The sequence below is a fragment of the Dermochelys coriacea genome, chromosome 1 (genome assembly GCF_009764565.3).
Source record: "Dermochelys coriacea isolate rDerCor1 chromosome 1, rDerCor1.pri.v4, whole genome shotgun sequence".
Lineage (NCBI taxonomy): Eukaryota > Metazoa > Chordata > Testudines > Dermochelyidae > Dermochelys > Dermochelys coriacea.
This window is the reverse complement of record NC_050068.2, coordinates 47,056,223-47,083,717: the sequence shown is the minus strand read 5'-3', so window position 1 is coordinate 47,083,717 and position 27,495 is coordinate 47,056,223. Positions and strand designations below refer to the sequence as shown.

The window sequence follows — 27,495 nt, the reverse complement described above, 5'->3', positions numbered from 1 at the left end:
TATTACACAATAGAATACTATTTATTTAAACAGTGCGATTAATTTTTTTAATCACTTGACAGCCCTAGTTTTGGCACATGCCTACACAGGTAGAATCATACATTAAAAACAAATCTTTAGAACTGGAAATAACATTTTAAACAGAAGTACAAAAAATGTACAAAATGTGTCCTATACAATACAATAGTAGAAAATGTCTAAAATTAGTTTAAAAGATTTTAAAATTTGTTGACTAGTCCCTTTATGAGGATTCCAGCAACATTTAATGCTGTATTCTAACAATGTGAGTGTTATTCCACTCCACATAGAATATTTTTCTGAACAAGCAAAATGAAGGTATTTGAGCAAGTATATACAGTACTAGACAGCTTCAAACAGAGTAAAAAGACTACTGTATAGTATACATGAGCTTAATAAAATTACACAAAGGCCAGCAGTAAAATACAGAAGAACTTCATGACAATGTTGATTATAAAGAATATGGTATATTAGGTTTATTACTAATGTCCTTTTTATTCAGACACCATACATATAGAAAAAAAATTAGTCACCAGGGCCAGATGTCACCATATCAAATTGCATAATTGAAAACACTTATTAAAATTCAGAATCCTATTTTTCATATTGTTATTCAGTCTAAACTTTGCAAGATACAAGATTGCTATTAATATAGTCTCCAAGGCCTGCTTTACCGGTATCCTGGAAAGAAAGAATTTTGTGGCAGAGAGACAAGTTCTCAGCTATCATAACTCTTTCTTTGATTCATAACGTAATTACCAGGGTGCTCCCAGTGTCTATAGCAATGTGGATTCTCACCAATATCTGGAAGTGTCTACAAAATACTCTGAAGTTTAGTCTTCCACCAAGTCATCAAGAATGTCAGTCATTTTAACCTCAGGAGCCATGTGTACTATATGCAGCTGTTTCTCAAGAAGTTCTTCCATGATCAATCATTCAATGGGGGAGATGATGTATGGCTCAACCATTGTTAACAGTGGCTGATTTTAAAAAGTTTTTAAAGTCATGACCCATCTGACACTTTAAATACTACCAGTAAAACGCACAAGATAAATGAAGATATCAAACTAACAAATTACAGCTTAAAAAAAAATCAAACTATGAGAGCTAAAGTGAATGTACAGCCTTGTTTTGTGTTAAAGCCTCCTTTGGAAAGAGATTCATTACTACTGATGGGCTTTATACTGAAATTTTTTACCTGTAAAAGAACGGCAATAAGTGGAAAACATTTTAAGTAACAAAACACACTGTGATTTAAGTAACAATATTCAAGTTTAGGATTTTTATTAACTGGTTTACTGTACCAGAAGATAGTGTACTTGCTTCAAGGCATAACTTGTAGTGTCAGATTTCAGTCATCTCCAAGTGAGATAGCAGCATACCCAGACCACTTTAAAAAAAGTACAAGTATAACATTGGACTCATTTAGCACTTCCCACAGGAGGCTCTGAAAGGGATTTACAAACATCAATGAAGCCTCAACACTCCTGAGAGATAAATTAAATGTTATTCCCATTTTACATATTTTTGGAAATAGAAGCACAGAGAGGTTAAGCAGCATGTGGCTGAGGTGGGAACAGAATTTAGATCTTCCGATTCCCTGTCCTCTGCCTTAACCACAAGATTCTATTTCCCCCCCCCCAAAAAAAATTTCTAGATCAACAATTGGACTCAGGTTCCCAGGAGTGAGAAAACGATCTTTGATACTATACCCAGCTTCTAGATTCACAACAGCCTTGTCAGTCCTCAAGTCTTCACCAGCCTCAGAAACATGTTTAAAAATACATTTAAACATAGATCAAAACAGATTGCAGCAAAACTAGTTTAAAACCCTGCTAGGCTTACTTGTGTGGACAGGGATCAAAGAATAGTTTTAAACATTTTTTAAAGAAGATTGTTTGGCTTAACATAGTTTGGCCAGTGTTGTAAGAAAGTTCAGAAGTTGCAGCAAAAAGGTGTTTAAACATGATTCCACAGCCAGCAATAACAGGGCCTAACTTGGATCTTTATTGGAACAGTGATAAGTTTCCTAACCAACAATTTGAGACCTATTCTCACATTGCCAAGTCTTCAGAAGAACCATGCTAATCACCTCGTCATCCGGGTTTAGGCAAAGCAAGTGAAGTAGCAATCACAAAAGAGTTCTGTACTCAGTGTGTGTTGCAGCAGTAAGCAAACAGACTTGGTGTTATGGAAAGAGGAAAGAAGGAGCCACACAATACCCACTGACAACTCTGCTTCCCATGGAGATGCTCTTTTCAAAAGAAAGATGATCGTGTTGGGGGATGGAAGAGTAAAGAATAGAGCAGAATCCCCTCCTGGTATCCTAGAAGACACAAACAAGGAAGAGCTCCCTCACTCCTCCCTTCTCAAACTTCTTGCTCCTGCAATGCATTGATGTGCATTTGCATTCTCAGTTGAAAGTTATTATTTTTATACCAATTTCATGAATAGTTTTGGTCTTCCTTCTGATTCTTGAACTCGTGGGGTTCAACATATTTTCACAGGAGGATTTGTTAAAGATGGTTGTGGTATCAGACTGGAGTTAAAAGCATCTATCGAATCTGAAAAATAGTAAGAGCAGCATGGTTTACATCAAGCCTACTAAGAAATAAACAAACCAGTAATGCTTACCACCAAAGCATGAGCAAGAAGTGGTTTAGTTACAAGTTTGAAGAGTAAAGAAGCTGAGTGCTCTAGAGCACCAAAAAGGAGATTAAGGGAGATTTTCAGAGGCACACAGGGCAGCTAGACATCTAACTCCCACTGAAAGTTAAGAGGAGGGGAAAAATTTTCCCTTCTTGGGATAAAAAGCCTTTGCTGGACAAGTAGTAGTATTTCACATATTTAAAGCCTCATCTTCTCTATAAAGAAAGGTTGCTTACCAGTAATTGTTCTTCAAGAGTAGCCTCTGTGTATTCACAGCTTGTGGGATTTGGCACCATTGAATTGCTGAGCTGCAGAACTGCCTTGAAAAGCCATGTCTGTTGGGGATTCCACAAGTGTTCCTGTGAAATGGTGATGCCGTCACCCTACTCTATATACAAGAGTGTGCAGCTTTTCAAGGTAGTTCAGTGCCAGAGGTACCAGGTCCCACAAGTGGGAATATCCAGAGGTCTTCAAAAAAAAAAAAAAACCCCACAAGTTTAACAATGGTTGTTAAGCTCTGTTGCATCTCAGCCCACATTCTAATAGGTCAGGCTAAACTGTGCAGCTATATCTGGGCCATGTTTTAGCCAGATTCAAAAATTGTTTGAGGGAATTAGGCTAAATTCTCTAGATTGAATAATTTTAGCCTGATTAGAACATAGTTCAGCACAATGTTCACAGGCCAAGCTCCAAAATATGTTAGAAAAGACAAGTCAATAAGCTAATGAATTTAATTACAACTGTTAAAACTGTTTCTCTATCATAGATGGGGCCTTTGACTTTAGTACAGTTTAGGGGTATGGTTAAGTTCCCAGGTATGTCACAAAATGGAATAGGTTTTAACTGTGCTGTGGGGATAATACAGAGGAGACTTTAGGCCCTGTTCACTTTTCAGCTGTAACCAAGCTCAGGACACATTTACAACAAGGTTAGAAGGTTTAGCATAGTTGGGATGTAGCCAAGGCTAAAGCATTGGACAATCCAGGAAGATGCTGGCTTAGTTTTATTTGTGCATTATGAGCAGGAGCATTAGTTTGTCACTGTGTTAGTTACAAATTGGCAAAAAAGTGCAGCTGTTTCTTGCTTCTCTCCCATCTCCTTTTCCTTATCCTCATGTTGGTTTTTGATACAGTGGTTATAGTTATAATGTGTCAAAAGTTAAAAAGCTTCTTTTTAAAGAAAAGTGGGGGAGGCTGAGAAGAGTATAAAGAAAGGGAAGAGAACAGGAGGGAAAGATGAAATTGGGAAAAGTAGTACGGTACAAATGAGGAAAGGGAGGTATAAAACAAAAAAGAAAAGAAAAGGTGGAGAGGAGATCAAGGAAGCAAGAGGAGAGGAGATGGGGACAGCCAGTCCCTCAAAATAACCTAAGGTAGAAACTCCCATCCATTTCTATTTTTCTTTTAAAATATCACAAAGTATTCTTAAATATCATGTTTTAAAAATCTTAATCACAATAAACCTAAAAAAACCACAGGAAAGCACTATTAAAGCTCATAGACAGCTCCAGTTTCTGTAATTAACAAAAACAAAGTTTTATTTCAGCTGTCTACAGCTGACATTGTGGGTTGCAGGTATGTGTGCACAAGTCATGCCATCCTGTAAAAAAGCAGGACATTCTGAAAAGATTGCAGAGGAGACACAAAGAACCTGCCAATAGCATGGACAATTGCCTACTGTCTGCACTCAACTTGGGTGAACATTTTTACAAATTTAGTCTTATAACAATGAAATATTTTTTACAAACTAGTTGACAATTGGTTATGGGGCATTTGGTTATTGGATTTAGAGAATTATTTATGCAACAGCAAAAAAATGTGCAAATTCCTTTGCAGCCCAAATAAATCATGACATGATTCCCCCCTCCCAAAGAACTTGCACTCTAATTATGGCTGTGATACAAGTGATTTTAATGATATGTGCATGGGTTAGAGCAGGAAAAGTGTTAAGAGTAAATATTATCTGAGCTTGGTTTTTCAAAGCCCTGTGTTGTATATAACAAAATCATTCTCTATGTCATAAAGGTATGCTAAATGAAATTGGTTTTACATTGCTCACTGCACAGCTTCACCTTTAACTGAAGGTACACACTAATTATTGAAATGATGTAGGAGACATTTGAAATTGCTGGTTTAAAAAATGGAATTTCAGACATCCAGAATTTGTTTCAGGGGACATTTTTGAATTTTGTATAATCCTGATTTTAGATAATCAGAGTTCAAATAATTGGGGTTAAGTTACAGGATATTAAAAACAGTAACAGTAGGATTTTGTCTTGTATGATATCAACTTACCTCTTGAGGGAACACTGAATTTTCTGTCTGAAAAACTGTTCAAACGGTCATAAGGTTCACTCATTTTTTCTAGAAACATAGTGATTATTTCCTTCTTTTCTGGACTGGTATTGGACAAATTCAAAACTTTCCCAGTCACTGCAACTGTGTTTTTGCTGATCCCAAACCAATAGAAGAAATCAAACAGGGCATCAGATTTGAACTCATAGGAAAAGCTCAAGTCTTCTCCGGTAACTAAATGGCTTCCTGGAGGGAAAAAACTCTTGACAACTTCTTGGAAATCAAACTGGAGGGGGGAAAAAAAATGTTTAAAACCATGTAAGGCATGATCTCTGCCTCAAAGAGCTTACAACTTATACTTTAGATGTGACCCGCTATTTAAAAAAACCCAAAACTTACCCATAGAATTTGAATCTACAGTTGCACATATGGAGACCCTGCAGCGTTCTAATCCCCTATACCACACAGCTGTCTATCACTAGCATCACTGCTTTGACATTTGACTCACTTTCCTTGTGATGGGGGGGGTGATGGCGACGGCGCAGAAAGAGTGTTAAAGCAGTGACCCTAGCGATACTAGCAGGTGCAGTGATGCTTTCAAATAAACTTAATATAATGGGCAAGGGAGTTGCATGAAGAGATGTTTGAATACTGAACTCCTATGATTATAGTTCCTTTTTGCCCCCAGAGATGGCCTATATCTGTATTGTCAAAATTTCCTCATCCTTAAAACGTTAACCTGACAAACTTCACTTGTCCTAGATTTTTTGCGCCACGAAGACAAGCCTGAAGGGTGAAAACTACATTATCCTGACAAGGGTCTAATCTTACAGCAGCAAAAAAATTCAAGTTAAAGCTCAAATTCCATGCTCATGACTATACCATGGTCTTCTCAGTAAAAAAATGTGCTGAAACCACACATTTCAGCAGACTTCTGTAGAACATGAAGACTGCCTACTACCAACCAGATCTTACCCTTTTATAAATATGTACTTCACATTGCAGATGGCCATGGGAGAGATTTTCAGATCTGCACTTCAGAAACACACGATCAACTAGCTAATTGCTAATAAAATAGCTAATCCTCTTTTGGGGGATAAATTATTTCCTAGTGCCTCATTCTGGCTTCACAGCACAAAATATACTTCTTAGAAATTCTCTTGCCTGAAAGGATATTAATTGTCTTCCTACCAAGGGTCAGCATTATCAAAAGTATATCTGAGTGCAAACCTAATTATCAGAGCCTACATTTTCTGAATTGCATATACAGATATGTGCATGAAAAACGTGCTCATGCAATTACAGTGATTGTACATGCAACTGCAAAAATGACATGCACAAATGGCTATTAGACATCTAAATAATCATTTGTACACAATTTATTCATGCACACGGAGCACACATTTCTGAAATTCTAGGAATAATGTCTAAGGCCAGATCTGCATTAGAAACTTTTACCAGTATAGCAACATTGGTTGGAGTATGGGATTTTTTTTGTGACATTTCTATACTGGCAAAAGCCATAGTGTAGATACAATTATACCAGCACAAAAGTGTTTTGCCAGTATAGGTTATTTAGTTTGCCAAAACAGTCTAAGTTGCACTGGCAAAAGCATTTTTTTTGCCAGTATAAACTGCATCTTTCATAGAGGAGTTTGCCATTGTAACTATAGCAACAAATCTTTTTTTAATGTAAACCTAGCCTAAGTTTCAGATATGCATGACCTAGCATCACACATTTTGCATACACAATTTGCTTTGTGAAGTGCTGCTCACACATGATGGTATAAAACACTTAGTAGAACACTATGCCAATGTTTTCATCCCAGAGGAAATTTTAAAAAGATATATACTTTTCAGTTCATTCATCATTAGATATGCTTTTTTCCGTTTGAAATTTCAGAATGTTGGTCTGAACAAAATGAGTACTGATTTCCTTTACAGAATGTTAAGCAATACTGGAGTAACACTCAAGAAGTCTCAGATGAAAATGCTACAGTCAGGTTTCAATGTAATTCATTTATTGCTTTATGACCTCCAAGTCCTCTTGAGACTGTTGCAATCCACATAACACCCCCTATAATAATTTTGCATCTCTGATTTATCTTACAGATATGAAGAAAAATGTAACCTGATATATAGTTAGCTAGGCCCAGATCCTCAAAAGAATTTAGGCACTTAACTCTCTTTATTAGCAATTAGCTAATTGATCATGTGTTTCGGAAGTGCAGATCTGAAAATCTTTCCCCTGGCCATCTGCAAAGTGAAGTACATTTAAATAAAAGGACATTAGGCACGTATATACCTTAGGATCTGGGCTTTAGTGACTACACATCTGGAGGTGAAGGCCATTAATGATTCCAACTAAGTTGGATTCCAAAGTTGACACGTAATTTACACAAATTGTATTCCTTTGAGTCATCTTTTTCTGTTACACTGTAATGGACTAGTGCTACTTTATGTTTCCACCCACTTTTAGTCAGACTGTATTCCTTTTTTGGGATGGAGGGGGCCTGGTGGGGATGGAAATGCCTAACACAACCAGCTTCATCGGCAGATCTGGTAATCCACGCTTTGGAGAAGATCATGATGGAGCTGAAATTTAGTACTAAACGGAGTAGGCTACCTAAATGCTCACATATTGTTTGCAGTGTTGTTGTAGCCATGTTGGACCCAGGATATCAGAGAGGCAAGATGGGTGAGGTAATATCTTTTATTGGATCACCTTCTGTTGATGAAAGAGACAAGCTTCTGAGCTACACAGAGCTGTTCCTCTGTATTTGGGAAAGGTACTCAAGAGAGTCACAGCTAAATACAAGGCAGAACAGATTGTTTAGCATAATTTGTTAACACAAGTTGTAAGAGCCCATTCAAGGTAAAATGGCCAGTTAGCATCTCTGCAGTCAGAACACAAAAAAGGGGAGGTTAGTGGATTACAGACTATCACAATCAGTGGTAATAAGATACTATATTTATGGTTTATTACAACAAGCTGTAACCCACTAACCACCCCTTTCTTGTCCTATGACTACAGAGGTGATAACTGGCCATATCATCTTGAATGGTCTCTTACAATGCACATTATGTATAACATTAAAATAGACTGGTATAAAGTTGTTATGGTTCACAGTATTTTACAGATTAGCTTCATTTGCAGGAATGAATTTGGTTACCCTTTTGGGTACACTCACAAGAACAATATTTTATGACCTCTGCTCAATAAGATGCATTGAATGCTTTTAAGTTCATCAGATTAAAAATAAATGAGGGCAAAATTTGACCCTTACTTGCTAGTAATATAAAACAAAACAAAACAAAAAAAACCACTCCAAAACACAGAACTTTGAGTTTGGCAACTAAAGAACTTCTGTTTATTTGCAAGTTTCCTCCAGAAACCATTTCTGTTTGTGCCTCACACAAGCCAAAAGGAAAGTTAATGTTCAGCACAAACAGCTTTGAGTATCTTATTAACAGCACATATCGAGGACTCACCCGCAGCTTGTAACTTTCTCCGAACACTGAGGATATTACTGTGTTCATACCATGCTCTATCTGTCTTCTTATCTTAGGATGTCGTGTGTTCACGATAAATGCGTATGTTTTTTCTGAAACTGATACAGTTAAAATGTTACTAATTCCAATATCTGACATCAGCAATATTCATTAACATGCATTGAAGTCTTTAGACCAGTGGCTCTCAACCTTTCCAGATTATTGTATCCCTTTCAAGAGTCTAATTTGTCTGCATACCCCAAGTTTCACCTCACTTAAAAGCTACTTGCTTACAAAATCAGACATAAAATATTGAAGTGTCACAGCCACACTATTACTGAAAAATTGGTTACTTTCTAATTTTTACCATATAATTATAAGTTAGTATATAAATATTGTACTTACATTTCAGTGTATAGTATATAGAGCAGTATAAACAAGTCATTGTATGACATTTTAGTTTGTACTGACTTCGCTAGTACTTTATGTAGCCTGTTGTAAAACTAGGCAAATATTTAAATGAGTTGATGTACCCCCTGGAAGACCTCTACATACCCCCAGGAGTATCCCTGGTTGAGAACCACTGCTTTAGACCATTCTCTACCCATATCCCAAATATTACTGGCTGAATTTTCTTCTAATAAAGTTCAGGCAGGCCTTGTGCAAGAATCCCCACATAGGTCTGTTAATGCACATAAAACAAATGGATAAATGGTGTGATCACATCTCCCTATAGAAGCAAGCCTCAGCAACTGGTAAAACCTGAACAGCTATTTGGAGCAGATACTGGAGAACTCCTTTAGCTCCGTGTTAGATGCCTGTGGTTTTGGTGTCAAAGGTAACAGATTTGATCCTCTCCGATGACCCTGATATATATATGTCTGCACTGCTCTTTAGGGAACTGCCATTGGATCCACACCTATATAATAACTACTCCTGAGGGAATTCCATGCCAAAAAATTCTGAAAGTTTTCTTTGTCAGTAAATAAAAGTGAAGGCTCCAACATGGCAGTGGGGAGCACAGGTCACTGGCTGCACAGAGGTGGGAAATCACCCTGCCCCCACTCCACACACAGACTTGGAGGTGAGGTTGTACCCAACCCTGCCCCAGAAACACCCCAGGGCCCTGCCCCTCTATGCCAAGTGCATCAGGTGTGGGCAGGCAGGGTCAGCCCAGCAGGATCCAAGTGTGCTGGAGATCCAGGTGTGGTGTGAGAGGCAATCTGGGTGTGGGCAGCTCAGCGGGGAATCCAGCTTTGGTGGGGGGTGGGTGGGGGGCAGATCTGAATGCACAGGGGCTCATTGGGAGCTTCTGGGTGCAGAAGCTGAGGCTTCTTGGGGCGGGGTGGGGGGGTGCCTGGATGCATGGGGGAGCAGCTTCCCATATAGTGACCCCTCCCCCTACAGCTGAAGATCGAAGGGGCAGGAAACGGTGGGGAGAGGGATGAGGAGCTTCCTGCAGATGGGGGGAGATTTTTGGGTGTCTGACCCAACCCCAACTGCTCTTTGCAGAGAAGGAGGAAGACCCCCCGTCCGCTGCCTCCAACCCACCCAGGACTAGCAGTTGAGCCCAGCGCTGATAGGAGCCACCAGCTGGGGCATCACCATAGGCATAGTTTGATGGCTATCTTGGGGGGTGAGGGTGACACAAGATCCTTTGACTCACTGGCTCCCTTCCCCACCCCTACCTTGAGTGATACCTAGGCTGCCAGTGCAGGGGATGGGCCTGCTTAACAGGGGAGCCCCAGCTGCTGCCATCAAGGGGATGCCACATGCCAGGCTCCCGCTACCCCTGCTCCCCCCCCCCAATTCCTCTATCCGCTTCTCTTCCCCATCCCATGCCCCTTCCACCCCCCACGGCCCTCTATGCATATGCGCAACGTGCCCCACCATCAAAGTCAGTCAGTAGGCATTCATCAAGGATATGCAACAGTCTGAAGTTGACCGCAGCTGCATTGCAGGTCATTAGAAAAATCCCATTTAAAGAGATTGGCCACACAGTTGCCCTGTCCTGTTTGAAACCAGTTCAGAGATGACCACAGGAGCCTTGGCTGATCAAAACCTGGTGGACAAGTGGTTGGATCAGTGATGAGAGAGTGATTAATGACTGCTGTCACTGACCACACGTTGTGCCAAGCAGATTCCACAGTCTTGTCCTGCGGTGGCATAAATCACCATAAAGGACATCTAGAAGACAGGCCAGGAAGTGGGTGGTTGAAGAAGTCAGATTACAAAGGCAGGTTGCTATTCTCACAGATCTTGGCCAGCAGCATGACAGAGACCTTCTCGCAGCGAATACGGGGTGGTGCTAAGTTACCAAGTATTGGTAGCCATGGCAATGGATTAGCCCATAAAGTCCTGGCAACAATATGCTTTGTTAAGCTCAACCTCATGTGAGACGAGTGACACCAGACAGGAGCACAGTACTCTGCTGTTGAATAGCAGAAGGCAAGGGCTGATGTTTTAAGCATCCAGGCGCTCACATCCCAGGTTGAGCTAGCCAATTTTCAGAACAACCTGCTCAGAGCACAGACTTTGGCTGCCATCTTCCTCAAATGGTTGCAGTATGTTAGTGACCTATCCAATGTCACACAAAGGTAAACCGAGTTTCGCTCATGCTGAAGGCACTGGCCATTGAGGAACACATTTAACTTGTGTCTTGTGCTCGCATTGTGCAGATGAAACACACTAGAAATGGTCTTGGAAAAGCTCAGCTGCAGGCACCGTCGACTACAATAGTCTGGCATGAGCTTCATACCATCATTCAAAGCCGTGTCAATTCCTGAGCTTGGTAGCAGACACAGATGTCAGAGATAAACTTGCACGAGAGTGTAGCTGGCAGGTTGTTGATGTACACATTGAACAGCATCGGTGAAAGAACTGAGCCTTGAGGAAGGCTGTTGATCTGACACTTCCAAGTAGTACAGCAGTTGCCCTCTACCTTATCCCCTCCCCCTTCCTCTCCCCATTGTCCCCTGCCCCATCCCCCTATCCCTTCTCTTCCCCCGCCCTCTCCCACCCCCTTGCCCCATTTTCCCCACCCGAGGCACTCACCCTTGTACATAAAACAGGACGATGGCCACGCAGGGCACATACGTAGGAGGCGGAAGATGACTGGCACTAGGACCCAGGGGGTTGCATTCAGCTGCAATCAGCGAGCCAGAGTGCCCACCCTCCCTTACCCGGGAGGAGAGAAACTGCTCTGTCCCATGTCCTCTGCTTCCTGCCCAGGCCCAGATTGTGGGGCGAGGGGCTGAACGAGCCAGAAGTGTGCCAGGGGATATGGGGGAGGTGGGGGAAAGAGGCACAGCATAGGAATGATGGAGCCCCCAACACCTGCTCCCGGCAGGCTGAGCAGAGCAAGCCCTGGGCAGTTCGGCACTCTCAGAATTTGGGCAGGGGACAGTGGCATGTGACCCCCTTCCCCCATGTCCTGCCTCTGTCTGGGGGGCAATACCCCCTCTGCCTTCCAAACTACGCCCATGGATATCCCCAAACCCTCCCCCAAAACGGTGATTTACTTCTCCGCTAGTTATCGTCGGTGCCTGAAACAATGCACACAGGCTTCTGGGAAAGGTGCGTGACCACTCTTGCAGCTTCCCTTTACTTCCCTGTTGGAAAGTAATTTTTGTTGTGGGGAAGCAAAGAAATCTGTGGGGTGGCATGAATTCTGTGCATGCATAGTGGTGCACAATTCTAACCCACTACCATAGGAAGTAAAAGTATTAAAACCCAAACTGTCAAAATTAAATACTGCTGCATATTTTGTGGATTTTCTGGGAAACAATATCTTGTAAGAGGGGTGCAAAACGTTTTAGCCCAACTGAAAATTATAAGCAATTGAAAATGGTATTAGAATGGAAGCTGTCATTGTATCCCAAAATATCAACACAATGGGCCAGATCCTATGCCAATCTACACCAACTGGAGGATTTGTCTCACCCTTTATTTTTAATCAAGTGAGTCTAAACACGAATAATGAAAAGGAACTATACAACATACATACCTTTTGAGGAATAATAATTTTTTGTTCTGACATTTGTGAAGAATACTAGTGGTCTGCTTAGTATAGTTTCTCGGAATTCTTTATAATCACGATGGCTGGTGAGTTCTACATCCCTGTTAAAGATCAATTACAACATTAGCAGGTACTCTTCGTAGGAGTACATTCTTATTAAGTTTATTTTAAAAAAATCTAATTTGATTTCTACTATTCAAGTTTCCTTTCACATAAAACCATGGAGAAATGCAGGGTCTTGAACAAGATTCAATTAGTTCATTAAGGATGTAGACCAACATTTTCAAACTCTATTGGCTAAAGGTAGGCATCTAAGGGTATGTCTACACTACAAAATTAGGTTGAATTTATAGAAGTCAATTTTTAGAAAGCAATTTTATACAGTTGATTGTGTGTGTCCCCACACTAATGCACTAAGCGCATTAAGTCGGCAGAATGCGTCCACAGTACCGAGGTGAGCGTCGACTATTGGAGCGTTGCACTGTGGGTAGCTATCCCACAGTTCTCGCAGCCCACTGGAATTCTGGGTTAAGCTCCCAATGCCTGATGGGGCAAAAAACATTGTCACGGGTGGTTTTGGGTACATGTTGTCAGTCGCCCCTCCCTCTGTGAAAGCAACAGCAGACAATCGTTTTGTGCCTTTTTTCCATGCGGGTGCCATACTGCTTTCAGCAGACGCTGCAGTGGGTCTGCTAACTGTTATCATCCACCGCTTCCACTGCCACTCTACTCTCCTGATGCTATGAATCCACCTCGCAGGTCCTCTATATGACCGTCATCATCCACCACTTCCGTTGGCACTCTGCTCTCCTAGTGGTCTTGCAGAGCTGCTTCTGCTGCAACTCTGCTCAGCTGCTCTTGTCTCGCCATACCACAGCAAATGTGCAGCCCGCTCAGCTGTTGTGTCCTGGCAGCAGACAGTGCAGTAGGTCTGCAAAACTGGTCATCCAACCACCACTTTTCCTGCAACTCTGCTCTCCTGCAGACGCCATACCATGGCAAGCATGGAGCCCGCTCAGATCACCATAGCAGTTATGAGCATTGTAAACCCCTTGCGCATTATCATGCAGTATATGCAGAACCAGAACCTGCAAAAGCAGGTGAGGAGGCAATGGCAGCACGGTGATGAGAGTGATGAGGACATAGACACAGACTTCTCTCAAAAGCATGGGCCCCAGCAATTTGGCCATCCTAGTGGCAATGGGGCAGGCTCATGTGGTGGAACGCCGATTCTGGGCCCAGGAAACAAGCAGACTGGTGGGAGCACACAGTGTTGCGGGTTTGGGATGATTCCCAACGGCTGCAAAACTTTAGCATGCATAAGGGCGCTTTCATGGAACTTTGTGACTTGCTTTCCCCTGCCCTGAAGCGCAAGAATACCAAGATGAGAGCAGCCCTCACAGTTCACAAGTGAGTGGCGATAGTCCTCTGGAAGCTTTCAATGCCAGACAGCTACCGCTCAGTGAGGAATAAATTTGGAGTGGGCAAATCTACTGTGGGGGCTACGGTGATCCAAGCAGCCAACGCAATCACTGAGCTGTGGCTATCAAGGGTAGTGACTCTGGGAAATCTGCAGGTCATAGTGGATGGCTTTGCTGCAATGGGATTCCCTAACTGTGGTGGGGCGATAGACGGAATGCATATCCCTATCTTGGGACCGGATCACCAAGGCAGCCAGTACATAAACCGAAAGGGGTAGTTTGCAATGGTGTTGAAAGCACTGGTGGATCACAAGGGACGTTTCACCAACATCAGTGTGGGATGGCCAGGAAAGGTACATGACACTCGCATCTTCAGGAACTCTGGTCTGTATGAACAGCTGCAGCAAGGGACTTACTTTCCAGACCAGAAAATAATCATTGGGGATGTTGAAATGCCTATAGTTATCCTTGGGGACCCAGCCTACCCCTTAATGCCATGGCTCATATACAGGCACCCTGGACAGTAGTCAGGAGCTGTTCAACTATAGACTGAGCAAGTGCAGAATGGTGGCAGAATGTGCATTTAGACGTTTAAAAGTGTGCTGGCGCAGTTTATTGACTCAGTTAGACCTCAGTGAAACCAATATTCCCATTGTTATTACTGCTTGCTGTGTGCCTCACAATATCTGAGAGAGTAAGGAGGAGATGTTTATGGCGGGGTGGGAAGTTGAGGCAAATCGCCTGGCCACTGATTACACGCAGCCAGACACCAGGGTGGTTTGAAGAGCACAGCAGGGTGCGCTGCGCATCAGAGAAGCTTTAAAAACCAGTTTCATGGCTGACCAGGCTACGGTGTGAAAGTTCTGTTTGTTTCTCCTTGATGAAAACCTGCCCCCTTGGTTCACTCTACTTCCCTGTAAGCCCAACCGTCCTCCTCTCCCCACTTCGATCACCACTTGCAGAGGCAATAAAGACAGGTTTCAGACTAGCAGCCGTGTTAGTCTGTATTCGCAAAAAGAAAAGGAGTACTTGTGGCACCTTAGAGACTAACAAATTTATTTGAGCATAAGCTTTCGTGATTGAGCTGTAGCTCACGAAAGCTTATGCTCAAATAAATGTGTTAGTCTCTAAGGTGCCACAAGTACACCAGAGGCAATAAAGTCATTGTTGTTTCAAATTCATGCATTCTTTATTAATTCGTCACACAAATAGGGGGATAACTGCCAAGGTAGCTCAGGAGAGGTGGGAGAGGAGGGAAGCACGGGGTGGGATGGTGGATGAAGGAAGGAGGGAAGGACAAGGCCACACTGCACTTCAAAACTTATTGAATGCCAGCCTTCTGTTGCTTGGGCAGTCCTCTGGGGTGGAGTGGTTGGGTGCCCGGAGGGCCCCCCCATGTTCTTGGGCATCTGGGTGAGGATGCTATGGAACTTGGGGAGGAGGGTGGTTGGTTACACAGGGGCCGCAGTGGTGGTCTGTGCCTTTTCTGCACCTCAACCATACGCCGGAGCATATCAGTTTGATTCTGCAGTAGCCTCAGCATTACATCCTGCCTCCTTTCATCATGCTGCCGCCACCTTTCCTCTTGATCCCGCCACCTCTCCTGTTGTTCCAGCCATCTATCCTCTTGCGCGTCCCTCCTGTCCTCGCATTCGTTTTGGGCTTTCCTGGACTTTGCCATTGTCTGCCTCCACGCATTCTGCTGGGATCTTTCAGTTTGGGTGGACTGCATGAGCTCAGAGAACATTTAATCGCTATTGCATTTTTTTTTGCCTTCTTATCTGTGCGAGCCTCTGGGACAGAGATGCTAGTCGCAGTGTTGAAACATTTGCAGATGCAGGAGGAAAAAAAGGGAGATTAAAATTGAAAAAAAGACACATTGGCCATTTAAAAGGAAGGGCTGATGTTTTTGAGTTTAAGTGCAGCACAAACCCAACTAAACCCCTCCCCTCCACACACACACTCAGTTCTCTGGGATGATTGCTTCATCCCTCCCCCCACCGCGTGGCTAACAGCGGGAAGGATTTCTTTTCAGCCACAGGCAAACAGCCCTGCTAGAACAGCCACCTGTGATGTCCCCTTAATAAAATTCCCCTAGTTCAACCAGGTAACCACGAATGATATCACTCTCCTGAGGATAACAGAGAGATAAAGAATGGATGTTGCTTGAATGCCAGCAAACACCGGGACCACACGCTGCCATGCTTTCTTATGCAATGATTCCAGACCATGTGCAACTGGCCTACTGTGGTAAAGTGTCCTACCATGGAGGACACAATAAGGCTACCCTCCCCAGAAACCTTTTGCAAAGGCTTTGGGAGTACCTCCAGGACAGCTTCATTGAGATGTCCCTGGAGGATTTCTGCCCCCTCCCCAGACACGTTAACAGACTTTTCCAGTAGCTGTACTGGCCGCGAATGCATCCGAAGTCTCCAGGGCAAATCAATCATTAAACATGCTTGCTTTTAAACTATGTATTATATTTACGAAGGTACACTCACCAGAGGTGCCTTCTCCGCCTTCAAGATCCAGGAGCCCTTGGAGGGTATTGGCTCCGGGGTGATAAACAATTCCTGGTTTTTGGGGAGAACGGTTTCTCCGCTTGTCTGGTGTGCGCTATCTTCCTCGTCCCCAAAATCCTCATCCCTGTTGCATGAGACTCCCTTGCAGGAGTCTACATACAGGTGCGGTGTAGTTGTAGGGGCACCCCCTAGAATTGCATGCCGGTCATCATAGAAGTGGCATGTCTGGGGCTCTGACCCCTAGTGGGCTTTTGCTTCTTAGTTTTTTTTGGAAGGCTTGCCTGAACTCCTTAAGTTTCACGCAGCATTGCTGCGGGTCCCTGTGATAGCCTCCGTCGTTCATGCCCCTGGAGATTTTTTCAAATATTTTGGCATTTCATCTTTTGCAACGGAGTTCTGATAGCATGGATTCGTCTCCCCATACAGCGATCAGATACAGTACCTCCCATTCAGTCCATCCTGGAGCTCTTTTGCTATTCTGGTACTCCATGGTCATCTCTGCTGATGAGCTCTGCATGGTCATGCCACGGTGGCGAAATAGAAAATGAAACTCAAAAGTTTGCAGGGCTTTTCCTGTGTACCTGGCCAGTGCATCCGAGTTGAGAGTGCTGTGCAGAGCGGTCACAATGTATCGCTGTGGGATTGCTCCCGGAGGCCAATACCGTTGAATTGCGTCCACACTAACCCAAATTCAACCCGGCAATGTTGATTTCAGCGCTAATCCCCTAGTCAGGGAGGAGTACAGAAATCGATTTTAAGAGCCCATTAAGTCGACAAAAATGGTTTTGTTGTGTGGATGCGTGCAGGGTTAAATCAATCTAACGCTGCTAAATTTGACCTAAACTCGTAGTGTAGACCAGGGCGAAGTAAAACATCTGCCGAGAACTGCTGCTATTTTAATTTAGATGCACACCTATAGGCATCACCATTTGAAAATGTTGCCAATACTGTAGATTTACTTGAAAAACTCATGGTATTAGGTGTTTTCCTTAATGTCTCTGCTTTCGGAATTATGAGATTATGAATGATTCTCAACTTTCATTAAAATAAGTAAGTTTCTAGCCTTCATAGTTGGAGAAAGATTGGAAAACAACCCCAAAGACTCAAAAACCAGAGGGTAAATAATAAAACCCCTCACATTTGGCTTTAAAATCATGTGATTTAAAAAAAAAAAACAAAAAAACCCCAACAACTAATCTCATGCTTTTGGGGAGACTGACTCATGGGTTGTTTTTTTTTTTTTTTTTAAAAACACTTAGGACTGACAATACTGGATGTACTTTTATGTAATTCCACCTCTCTTTGTAATAAAACTACAAAATGAAATAAACAGTTAAAAATATAAAAAACACTGGAACACTTTCCTTCATCCCCCTCTCTCAAAACAGACTGGAAAATGGGTAAATACAGTTGTTGCTACATGAGATAACAAGAAAAGGAAAATGTTTGGGGCTAAAACAATATAATTACATTCAGATCTGCTGCATTAAATCTCAGATCACAGCCACTCTGAAAGTAGCTCATAATTTCTCACTAATCAGTCTTCTACAGACTGTTGTAAAAAATAAGTAATAGCCGTAGAGCACAAGGTGTGTCTGTTTTGTAGAATGTATTTGGGCCTTTGTGGCAAGTGTGGTTTTAAAATATCTTTTCTTGCAATGTGTAATTTAAAGTACTGAATTATTTATTTCTCTCCAGTTTTTCAACCCTCAACGTGGAATTTACATTTGATTAGCAATGTTTATGCTCATGGTGCAGTTTATATGAAAAAGGAAAAATAAAAATCCTTGTCAAGAAAATACAGACTGCCCTGACTACATGTTTGATAGAGCAACTCTACAAAAACACAACCGAAGGAAAATAAAATACCACACCTATTATACAACTTTTTAGACTCTCTCATTTTCCGTATGGAAATTTGACTATATTATAAACAAACTGCTTTTGCAATCATTCAAAGCCCTATGAATTATAATCAAATATACAAGCAATATTTCAAATTAAAAACTTTGTACAATTTACTCAAAGAAAATTGTTACAACCAAAGTTATAAATCTCAGAAAACAGAAGCTTAAAATGGAAACATTAACAGACTCACAGTAATACAGCAATGTGAACCAGAGGGACTTTCAGATAATTAAGTTGGGCCTTATCAAAGGCGCTGGAACTAAGGGCGCTGCTGCATCCCCTGGCTTGAAGTGGTTTCCATCATATACAGGGTTCACAGTTTTCTTCAGTGGGTCTCAGTACCCCCACTATACAAATTGTTCCAGCATTTATGGGTTTTATCTATACTTAAGAGCCACACTGGTACAGCAAAAGCACCTTTTTTATAGGTGGTATAAGATTATTCCTGTTCACTGAATAAAAAGCTATATCAGCAAAAGTATTCTTTGACCAGGGTACCTGCACCTACACTAGGATTTTTGCCAGCATAGCTATGTCATACAAAAAGTTACCCCTCCCAACCAAAATAATTATGCCAGCAAAACTTTGAAGATCTGGTCTTGCTAGTTTTAGGAGATGGTAGTTTTCTTCCCCCACCCTCTCTTTTTCCTACCAGAACTAAATAAGTCACTTTTTGGAACATGGAGGGATACATTGCAGGATGCGGGACAGACACAGGAAAGCTGGGCTGGGAGGCAACAGAACAGGCTGCACACTCACATGAGTCACAGTTCTGCTTAGGTTTCAGAGTAGCAGCCGTGTTAGTCTGTATTCGCAAAAAGAAAAGGAGTACTTGTGGCACCTTAGATACTAACAAATTTATTAGAGCATAAGCTTTCGTGAGCTACAGCTCACTTCTGTAGCTCACGAAAGCTTATGCTCTAATAAATTTGTTAGTCTCTAAGGTGCCACAAGTACTCCTTTTCTTTTAGTTCTGCTTAGATCCCTCTTGTGGAGAGTTGGATATTACAGTGGAGTTGGGATAATTATTTTTCTCTTATGAGTTTGTAATCTATTACCAGTTACGTGCTAGCGTGCTCAGCACCGTACAAGATACAAATAAAGAGCCTCTACTAGACATTTATACCATTGTGAGTACACACAAAAGCATCAACTCTAAATCAAAACGACAAACAGTTCAAGTAACTCACAACACATTAAGGTAAGAAATTTGGGTGCCAAAATTTGGGATCCTAAGTCCAAGTTTAGACAGTGGCCTGATTTTCACGGGTACTGAGCACTGACAAATCCCACTGAAGTTAGAACACAAGGTGCTCAACACCTTTGAAAATTAAGTCACTAGTACTTAAATGCCTGAATATGGATTTGAGACTAACTTTAGGCACTCAGCTTTCCCAATTTTGGCTCCAGTTAATTTCCAAAGGCAAGTGCAATCTAAATTTTGAGAAGAGACAAACCAATTTAACAAATCACTGAGCAGGTGCTTCTCCCTCTGTACTTGAAAGAATCATGTAATTTTTGCATGGTTAGTTCCCTTCCCCAGAAAAAGGATCAGAGAGGCGCCTACATGCAAGGTGCAGAAAATTTGGGAGCAGATTCAAATTGGGAGGCCACCGGGACATAGGAAGGGAGGGAGAAGTGTCAGACTCTAGGAAAGAGGAACTCAAAGTACCATTCAAAGTCCACTGCAATCCATAACTGCCCTGCTTTTCTTTGTATGCAATGTTGTTAGACACTAACATTCATGGATTGCACAGAGACATTGGATTTATTGTTTATTACAACAATTGTAACCCACTAATCCCTTATTCTTTGTTCTATGACTGCAGAGGTGTTAACGGACCCCCTCCACCTTGAATGGCCCTTTTAGAATATGAGCTAACTGCCTATGTTAAACAATTTGTTCTACCTTGTATTTAGCTGTCACCCTCAGAGTTCCTTTCCCAGACCCAAAGAGCTCTGTGTGGCTTGAAAGCCTCTCCTTCTAACCAACAGAAGTTGGTCCAATAAGAGATATTAGCTCCCCCACCTTGTCCCTCTGAACACTCAAGAACAGGGGTTCTGTTTGTTTTGGTTTCTATTTTGTAAACCTTTATTTTTTTTCACCTTTATGATAAGAGTTTGCTTTGGACTTGACACACCTAACTGCAATTTTTCTGTTTCCAAACTTTCCAAGTCCTGCTCATTTATAGGTCCCTCATTTCAGCCTCATTGTAAAGGCAGTTTTGGTTTGTTTAAGTATCATGTTTTTTTGGTGAAAAAAAGTTTGTTTTGTTTCAATGGGCCTGCAGTGAGGCAGTGTGGCTCCCCACTGTCCAGGAGAGGGATGAGCCCTTCCAGGCAACAGAGTGGGCGGAGCTAGGGAGCTCTGAGCCCGCCCCTCAGAGGGTCAGGTGGCGCCCCGGAAATATAAAGCCTCGACCTCAGAACTCACTGGGAAGACAGCTGCTGGGGAGGCTAGATGCCTCCAACCTACCCCACACCCGCTGCCCAGAGGAGTTGCTGGACCTGCCCCACGCCTACTACCCAGAGGAACCCATGGTGCTGGACCCCCCCTAGAGGACACCACCGTGACCCAGGTAACACCCGAGCAGGCGTCTGGAAGTAGCCCGGGGGCAGACGACCCTGGTCTGGCTGCAGCACTGCCAGAGCCTACATCAGTGTGTTGCGGCCAGGATCCCCTCTGACATAGCAGTGGGTCTTCTGCCACTGCTAGGGTCCCAGGCTGGATGCAGTGGAGTGGGAGGGCCTGCGTCACCCTGGGTGGCAGTCTCCCCCTCTCAGGTCCTTTGGGGGCCTGGGCTTATTGCTACTCGTGCACTGCTACTGCCCAGCCCCTGCCTGACGGCCTGAGCACCTGACTCACTGTTGGCTCGCCCTGACCTAGGTTCTGGGTTTACGGTGCTTATTTCCCTCGGCGGCCCTTGTGGCAACTTAGACTCCCGTGGCCGGATTAAGTCCCCCAAGATATCACCAGTGTGTAGTGAGGTGTTGTGGCTCCCCACCGGCCTAGAGAGGGACGAGCCCCGGCTAACCTCTTTACAGGGCCATTTGACAGATCTGGTGGCCCCATCCAAAACTACTGCTCTTATTTGTACACTCAAACCCCAATGACTTTCTATTACCATTTTACAGAGATTTCCATAAAATTACATGGCTACCTTCTTCCACTCCTCCCAGTACCAGAGATCACGGTGCTCTCATTTGGTTTCATTGTGCCCTTTACCAAGGGTTTAGCGGTAGGATCACCTTTCCTCCCTGGGCTGCAGCTCTTTGAATTTTACTCCAGAGGGAATTCTGCATCAAAATATTAAAAATTCTGGGCCAAAAATAATAAAAATTCTGCACCTAGTATTTTAAAATTCTGCAAAATGCTGCATATTTTATTCATCAATAAATAAATGTGAAGGTTCCAGCCAGGGCTGGATTATGACATTGTGAGGCCCTAAGATATGTCAAGTGTAAAGAGACGCCATACCGTAAAAAAACAAAAAAAAACAAAAAAAAAACCCCACCACCACGACCACAGAAAGGACATTGAATATATAAAGATGAAAGCTTTATATCTGCATACATACAAAGGTAAAGTTGTAAAAATAGAATAATCTATCTAAAACAAATGTCTTGCAATATGTCTGTTTGCATTATAAAATAGTTTCAAATTAACATTTTCATCTGATTTCTTAATGAATAGATATGAAAACTTTATATCTATAGCAACATAAAAGCAGTTAGTTGCACAGACCAGCTATTTAATGGAAGCCGTACAACCTGCAATATGTCTGCACATCATAAAAGAATGTTTTAAATTTCAGTGTTAAAATGATTTTTGGAGAGCAAAGTCATTCATTATGTCCTCAAATGATAAGCTACGGAGTTTGTCACTTTCAATGCACAGAATGCTTAGGGCAGATTGCCTAGAAAATGCTGCAAGAAAAGAGGACATCTCTTCGCGTTTGCTTCTCTTATCCTCTGTCTCCCTCAGGATGACTAATCTCAAGTAAACACCTTGGGCACACAGAGTGACAACAAGCTATATGCACAAGAGATGGAAAAAATTAACCAAAAAAAAAAAGACTGGTAATCTCTAGACAGGCAGTGAGAAAGTGAGAAAACCTAGCCTGTATTTAAGCAAATATAATATTATAGGCTTTAATAGCCTATAAATCAGGGGTTCTCAAACTGGGGGATCAGGACCCCTCAGGGGGTCAGAAGGTTCTTACATGGGGGGGTCGTGAGCTGTCAGCCTCTGCCCCAAACACGGTTTGTTTCCAGCATTTATAATGGTGTTTAAAATATTAAAAAGTGTTTTTAAATTTATGGGGGAGGTGGGGGGGCAAGGAGTCACACTCAGGCTTGCTATGTGAAAGGGGTCACCAGTACAAAAGTTTGAGAATCACCGCTATAAATCATATAGTAACTCCTCACTTAACATTCTCCCGGTTAATGTTGTTTCACTATTAGATCGTGGACCTATTAGAGAACATTCTCCTTTGAAGTTCCCTTATAATGTTGTTTGGCTCTGCCCACCTGGTGCTCCTGCCAGCGACTGGGTCGGGGCACGCCCCCACACCCCTACCCCAATCCCCAACAGGAGCCCTGGGCAGGCGGAATAGGGCAAGCCCCCGTGCCCCAACACCGATCACTGGCTGGAATGCTCGGCAGGCAGAGCAAGCCCCCTCATCCTGACCCTGCTACACGCCTGCTTCAACCAAGCTTCACAATCATCACTGGTGAGTACTAAATTGTTTGTTTGTTGTATATGTATAGAATGTCTTTTGTCTGGCAAAAAATTTCCCTACAACCTAACCCCCCATTTACATTCATTCTTATGGGGAAATTGGATTTGCTTCACATTGTTTCGCTTAAAGTTGCATTTTTTCCAAGATAAGTAGGATGTTAAGTGAGGAGTTACTGTATATGTACATAGTTTGAAATAACTTGCTCACCAAGTACACATATATCAAAATATTCTGAGTATCTACTTCACTTCTCTCAAAACCCTCTATTTATCCTTTCGTCAGCACTGTTTGGTAGTTACTGTGAAGGTTCCAAAAATCGAAGAAGGGAAGCCAACACAAATGTATTCTCCTCAAGATCCACTTGACCCAAGTCCATAAAGCGATTACCTGCAGACTCAATCACGTGAAGCATGGATAGCTCATGAAGCAGAAAATGGCATGCGCACTAATACACAATTATACATGTGTACAGATCGAAAGAAGAAAACGCATTAACACCCAAGAAAACGAAGGAAAACAGGAGCGAAGGAACTATGACTGTGCGTGCTGGACTGTAAACAAAAGATGGGGGGCCTTCCGGCTATTACTAGCCAAGGGGGACGCTAAACATGACATCACTCCTAGGACAAATCCAATAAGAGTATGAGCTTGGCAGGCCTGCTTCACGACACTGCCATCTCTGACCTCACATTTTCCCCGATTTAATCATAAGTGAGATTTTTTTATCTAAATAAGTTATGAAGGCACAGTCAGAATTTTACCAGTAGCACCTGGCCAACAAAACACTGCCCTAGAAGGCTGATAGCAGACTTACTCCTAGAAATACTAATTTTACAAGTGCAATTAGTGGGGGGGAAAGGGGGGGTTTCAGCCCTGGCTGCAAGTCTATCAATAACGAACAATTAGCGAAGGGTAAGGGTATGCGTGTAGCCAGATGTGTATATTTTTGTCATATGTAAACAAATGTGTCTATATTTAAAGAAAAGGAGTAGGTATGGCACCTTAGAGACTAACAAATTTATTTGTTTTATTTATTTTCACGAAAGCTTATGCTCAAATAAATGTTAGTCTCTAAGGTGCCACACATACTTCTTTTCTTTTTGCGAATACAGACTAACACGGCTGCTACTCTGAAACCTATATTTAAAGAGAATCTTTTCCCCACATTGCTTTTATTTATCCTTTATTTTTGATAAAATTTGAAATGGAGTCAGGTTTTTTCTTTTTTAGAGCCCCCTCATATTGTGAGGCCTTGAGCTGTAACTTAGATAGTTTATGCCTTAAACCAGCCCCGGCTCCAGCATGGCAGCGGGGAGCACAAGCCACTGGCTGTACAGAGGTAGAAGATCACCCTGCAGCACCCCGGGACACAGACTGAGAGATGAGACTACACGTGACCCTGACACAGCGCAAGGGTTGGGACTGCCCCCAGAAACACCCTGGGGCCCTACCTCTCTATGCCAGGTGCACCAAAATAGTGAGCAAGAGGGACAGAGTCTTGCACGCCCAGCCCTGGTCCTTGATCCACGTGCAGAACAAGCAGGCTCAGTCTGGCAGGATCAGAGTGTGGAGGGGCTTAACGTGGGGGGGATCCAGGTATGGGGTGAGAGGGTTGGGTGTGGGATGATCTGGATGCAGACCACTTGGTGAAGGGCCCAAGCGTACAGGGGATCGGGATGCAGATGGGCTCGTTGAAGGGTTCCATGTCCAGGGGAATGGGACTCTGCAGGGGGGTCCAGATGAAGTTGGTTGGGGCTCAGTGCGGGAGGGAGGGTCTGGATGTGGGGGATGAGGTTTGGGGGGGAGTTTGAGCGCTGGCAGAGTGGGACTTGGTGGGGTGGGGTCTGTGTGCAGCTGGTTGGGGCTCGGTGGGGATCAGGGTGTTCCAGGTGAAGGTCTCATTGGGGCACAGGTGCTGGAACTAGGGATGCTGCCGCAGCCCCTGGCTTGAAGGGGTTTCCATTATATACAGGATTTACAGTTTGGTTCAATGGCTCTCAGCACCCCCACTATATAAACTATTCCAGCATCCCTGCATTTGAGTGGTGGATGGTCTGGGTACAGGGGGCGGCGCTCTGCAGGATGGGGGCTTGGATGCAGTGGGGGGGGGTTAGCATGCATGAGGGTTGGGCAGATGGGTGAGCTACTCCCCAGACAGAGATCACTTCTCCATGGGGACAGGAAGCCGGGAGGAGAAGGGGGATATGCAGAGCTTCCTGTAGCTAGGTGAGGTTTCTGGGGGGGAGGGGAAAGGTCTAACCCAGCTACTCCTTGCAAGAGAAGAAGAAGTCCTGTTCTTCCCCCACTTCCCCAAGACTAGCAGCTGAGCCCAGCGGATGGTAGGTGCTACTGGCTGGGGCGTCCCTAGCCCCATGCTCATTTACTTCTCTGTTGGCTACTCCAGGCCCCGAAACTATGCACCTGCGCTGCTGGGGAGAGGCATGACTGCTCTTGTGGCTTCCCCGTCATTTGTCTGCAAGGGACATGAATTCTGCATGTATGCAGTGGCGCAGAACTCCCACAAGAGTATAATTTACACTCACCTTATGCCATGTTATTTCTCCCCCCACTGTTCCTCAGATATTCTTGTTAACTGCTGGAATTAGCCTGCCTTGCTTGTCACCATGAAGGGTTTTCCTCCTTCCCCCCCCCCCCCCGCTGCTGGTGGCTTGTCTTGGGTGGTCACTCTCCTTGCAGTGTGTATGATGAACCCGTTATTTCATGTTCTCTCTGTGTGTGTGTGTGTGTGTGTGTGTGTGTGTGTGTGTGTGTGTGTGTGTGTGTGTCCTCTGTTTTTTCCACCAAATGCATCCGATGAAGCGAGCTGTAGCTCACGAAAGCTTATGCTCAAATAAATGTGTTAGTCTCTAAGGTGCCACAAGTACTCCTTTTCTTTTTGCGAATACAGACTAACATGGCTGCTACTCTGAAACCTGTCCTTATGCCCTTTGTCCCCTGTCCTCCCTGCACTGTGAAGCTGCAGTCCTGGACACGCTCTACATGCCCAGACAGTATGGGGAGAGATTAAAAAGGCTGGGACTGTTTAACTTGGAACAGAGACAACATGACAGAGGTCTATAAAATCTTTACTGGTGTAGCCAAAATAAACAAGGCCATGCTATTTACTCCATCCCATAACACAAGAACCAGAGATCACCTGATGAAATTAATAGGCTTCAGCTTTAAAAAAAACAAACAAACAAAGGAAAGGCAGCATTTCTGCACACACCACAGCCAACTTGTGGAGCTCGTTCCCAGGGCATGTTGTGAAGGTCAAAATTATAACTGGATTCACAAGAGAATTGGATAAGTTCATGGCAGTAGATCCATCAATGGCTATTAGCCAAGATAGTCAGGAACGCAACCCCATGCTCGGGATAGCCCCTCTGCCTGCCAGAGCCCGGGACTAGAGACAGGGGACGGATCACTGGCTGCTCTGTTCATTCCCTTTGAAGCACCTGACACTGGCCGCTGTCAAGAGACAGGATACCGGGCTACACGGACCATTGGTTTGCCCCGGTCTGGCCGTGCTTGGAGTCCAGACAGCACCCACATCGGTCCCCTAATGTCCCTCCGTTGCACGGGGCAGGGACAGGGCACCTAGGCGGTGAAGTCTGGGGCAGGGAGCTCCCTGGTGGGGTCCCCAGCCCAGCGAGGGAAGGCCGGCGGGGCCCCCCAACAGGCGATGTGGGGGCGCTGCAGAGGGAGGATCCGCGATGGGGCTCCCGGGGAGAGGCTCCCGGAGCGGGCGGGGCTCGGTACCTCTTGAAGTGGCCGGTGAGGCGGCAGCGGCGCTGCCCGTCGGGGCGCAGGGCGCCATCGCTGAGCACGGCGAAGCCGCCGGCGGGCCGGTGGCGCGGCGGGCGGAGCACGGCCAGCCGCTCCCCGCGCAGCTGGAAGCAGTCGGGCTGCAGCAGCAGCAGGCGGCGCAGCGGCAGCAGGGCCAGCTCGCAGTCGCAGGTCCGCGGGCCGCGCAGCTCCCCCGAGGCGACGGGGCGCGGGCTGGGCGTGGCCATGGAGCGGGCGCGGCAGCGGCCGGCGGGGCTGGGGAGCCGGGCTGCGGCTCGCCCGGGCGAACCTGGGCCCCAGGGTGCTGCTGCCGCCCCGCGCGCGGCTCCCGTGGTTTATATCCCCCAGCAGGCCCCGCCTCCGGCCGGAAAAGCAGCCAGCGGCCTGGCGCCAGCCGCCGCCGCGCCCCGCCTGGCTCCACAGCCTGCCCTGGCTGCGCCGGCGGGACCAGCCGCCCCACGGGCCGCCCCGGCCCGGCTCGCCCAACGCACGTCCCCATCGCCCCCCAACGGGGCCCTGCCCCCTGCTCTCTCCATGGCCCTCAGCTGTGCCCTGCTCCTCACGCTCCCCTCAGCGGCTGGGCTCCTCCCCTCCCAGGCTCGCCAGCGGGGCATAGCCAGGCCCAGAGGGCCCTGGGGCAAG

The 27,495-nt window shown here is 44.4% G+C and overlaps 1 protein-coding gene across 1 annotated transcript; it reads right to left on the bottom strand.

Annotated features, from left to right (window-relative positions):
- Positions 1-27,212, bottom strand: MEDAG (mesenteric estrogen dependent adipogenesis). Its single transcript, XM_038411548.2, has 5 exons — positions 26,827-27,212; positions 12,460-12,572; positions 8,454-8,572; positions 4,962-5,247; positions 1-2,582 (listed from the first exon to the last, which is right to left on the bottom strand). The coding sequence occupies exons 1-5, from the start codon at positions 27,078-27,080 to the stop codon at positions 2,509-2,511; spliced, it is 846 nt and encodes a 281-aa protein (XP_038267476.1). The 5' UTR covers positions 27,081-27,212; the 3' UTR covers positions 1-2,508.
- Between the last annotated feature and the right edge of the window lie 283 nt (positions 27,213-27,495).

What these genes read in the sequence shown, in the direction of transcription:
- MEDAG (XM_038411548.2), bottom strand. Translation starts at nt 27,080, where the DNA reads ATGGCCACGCCCAGCCCGCGCCCCGTCGCCTCGGGGGAGCTGCGCGGC. An exon ending in CTCACCGGCCACTTCAAGAG is followed by an intron (nt 12,573 to 26,826) that starts GTACCGAGCCCC and finishes GATCTTTAACAG; the next exon opens with GGATGTAGAACTCACCAGCC. An exon ending in AAATTATTATTCCTCAAAAG is followed by an intron (nt 8,573 to 12,459) that starts GTATGTATGTTG and finishes TAACTGTATCAG; the next exon opens with TTTCAGAAAAAACATACGCA.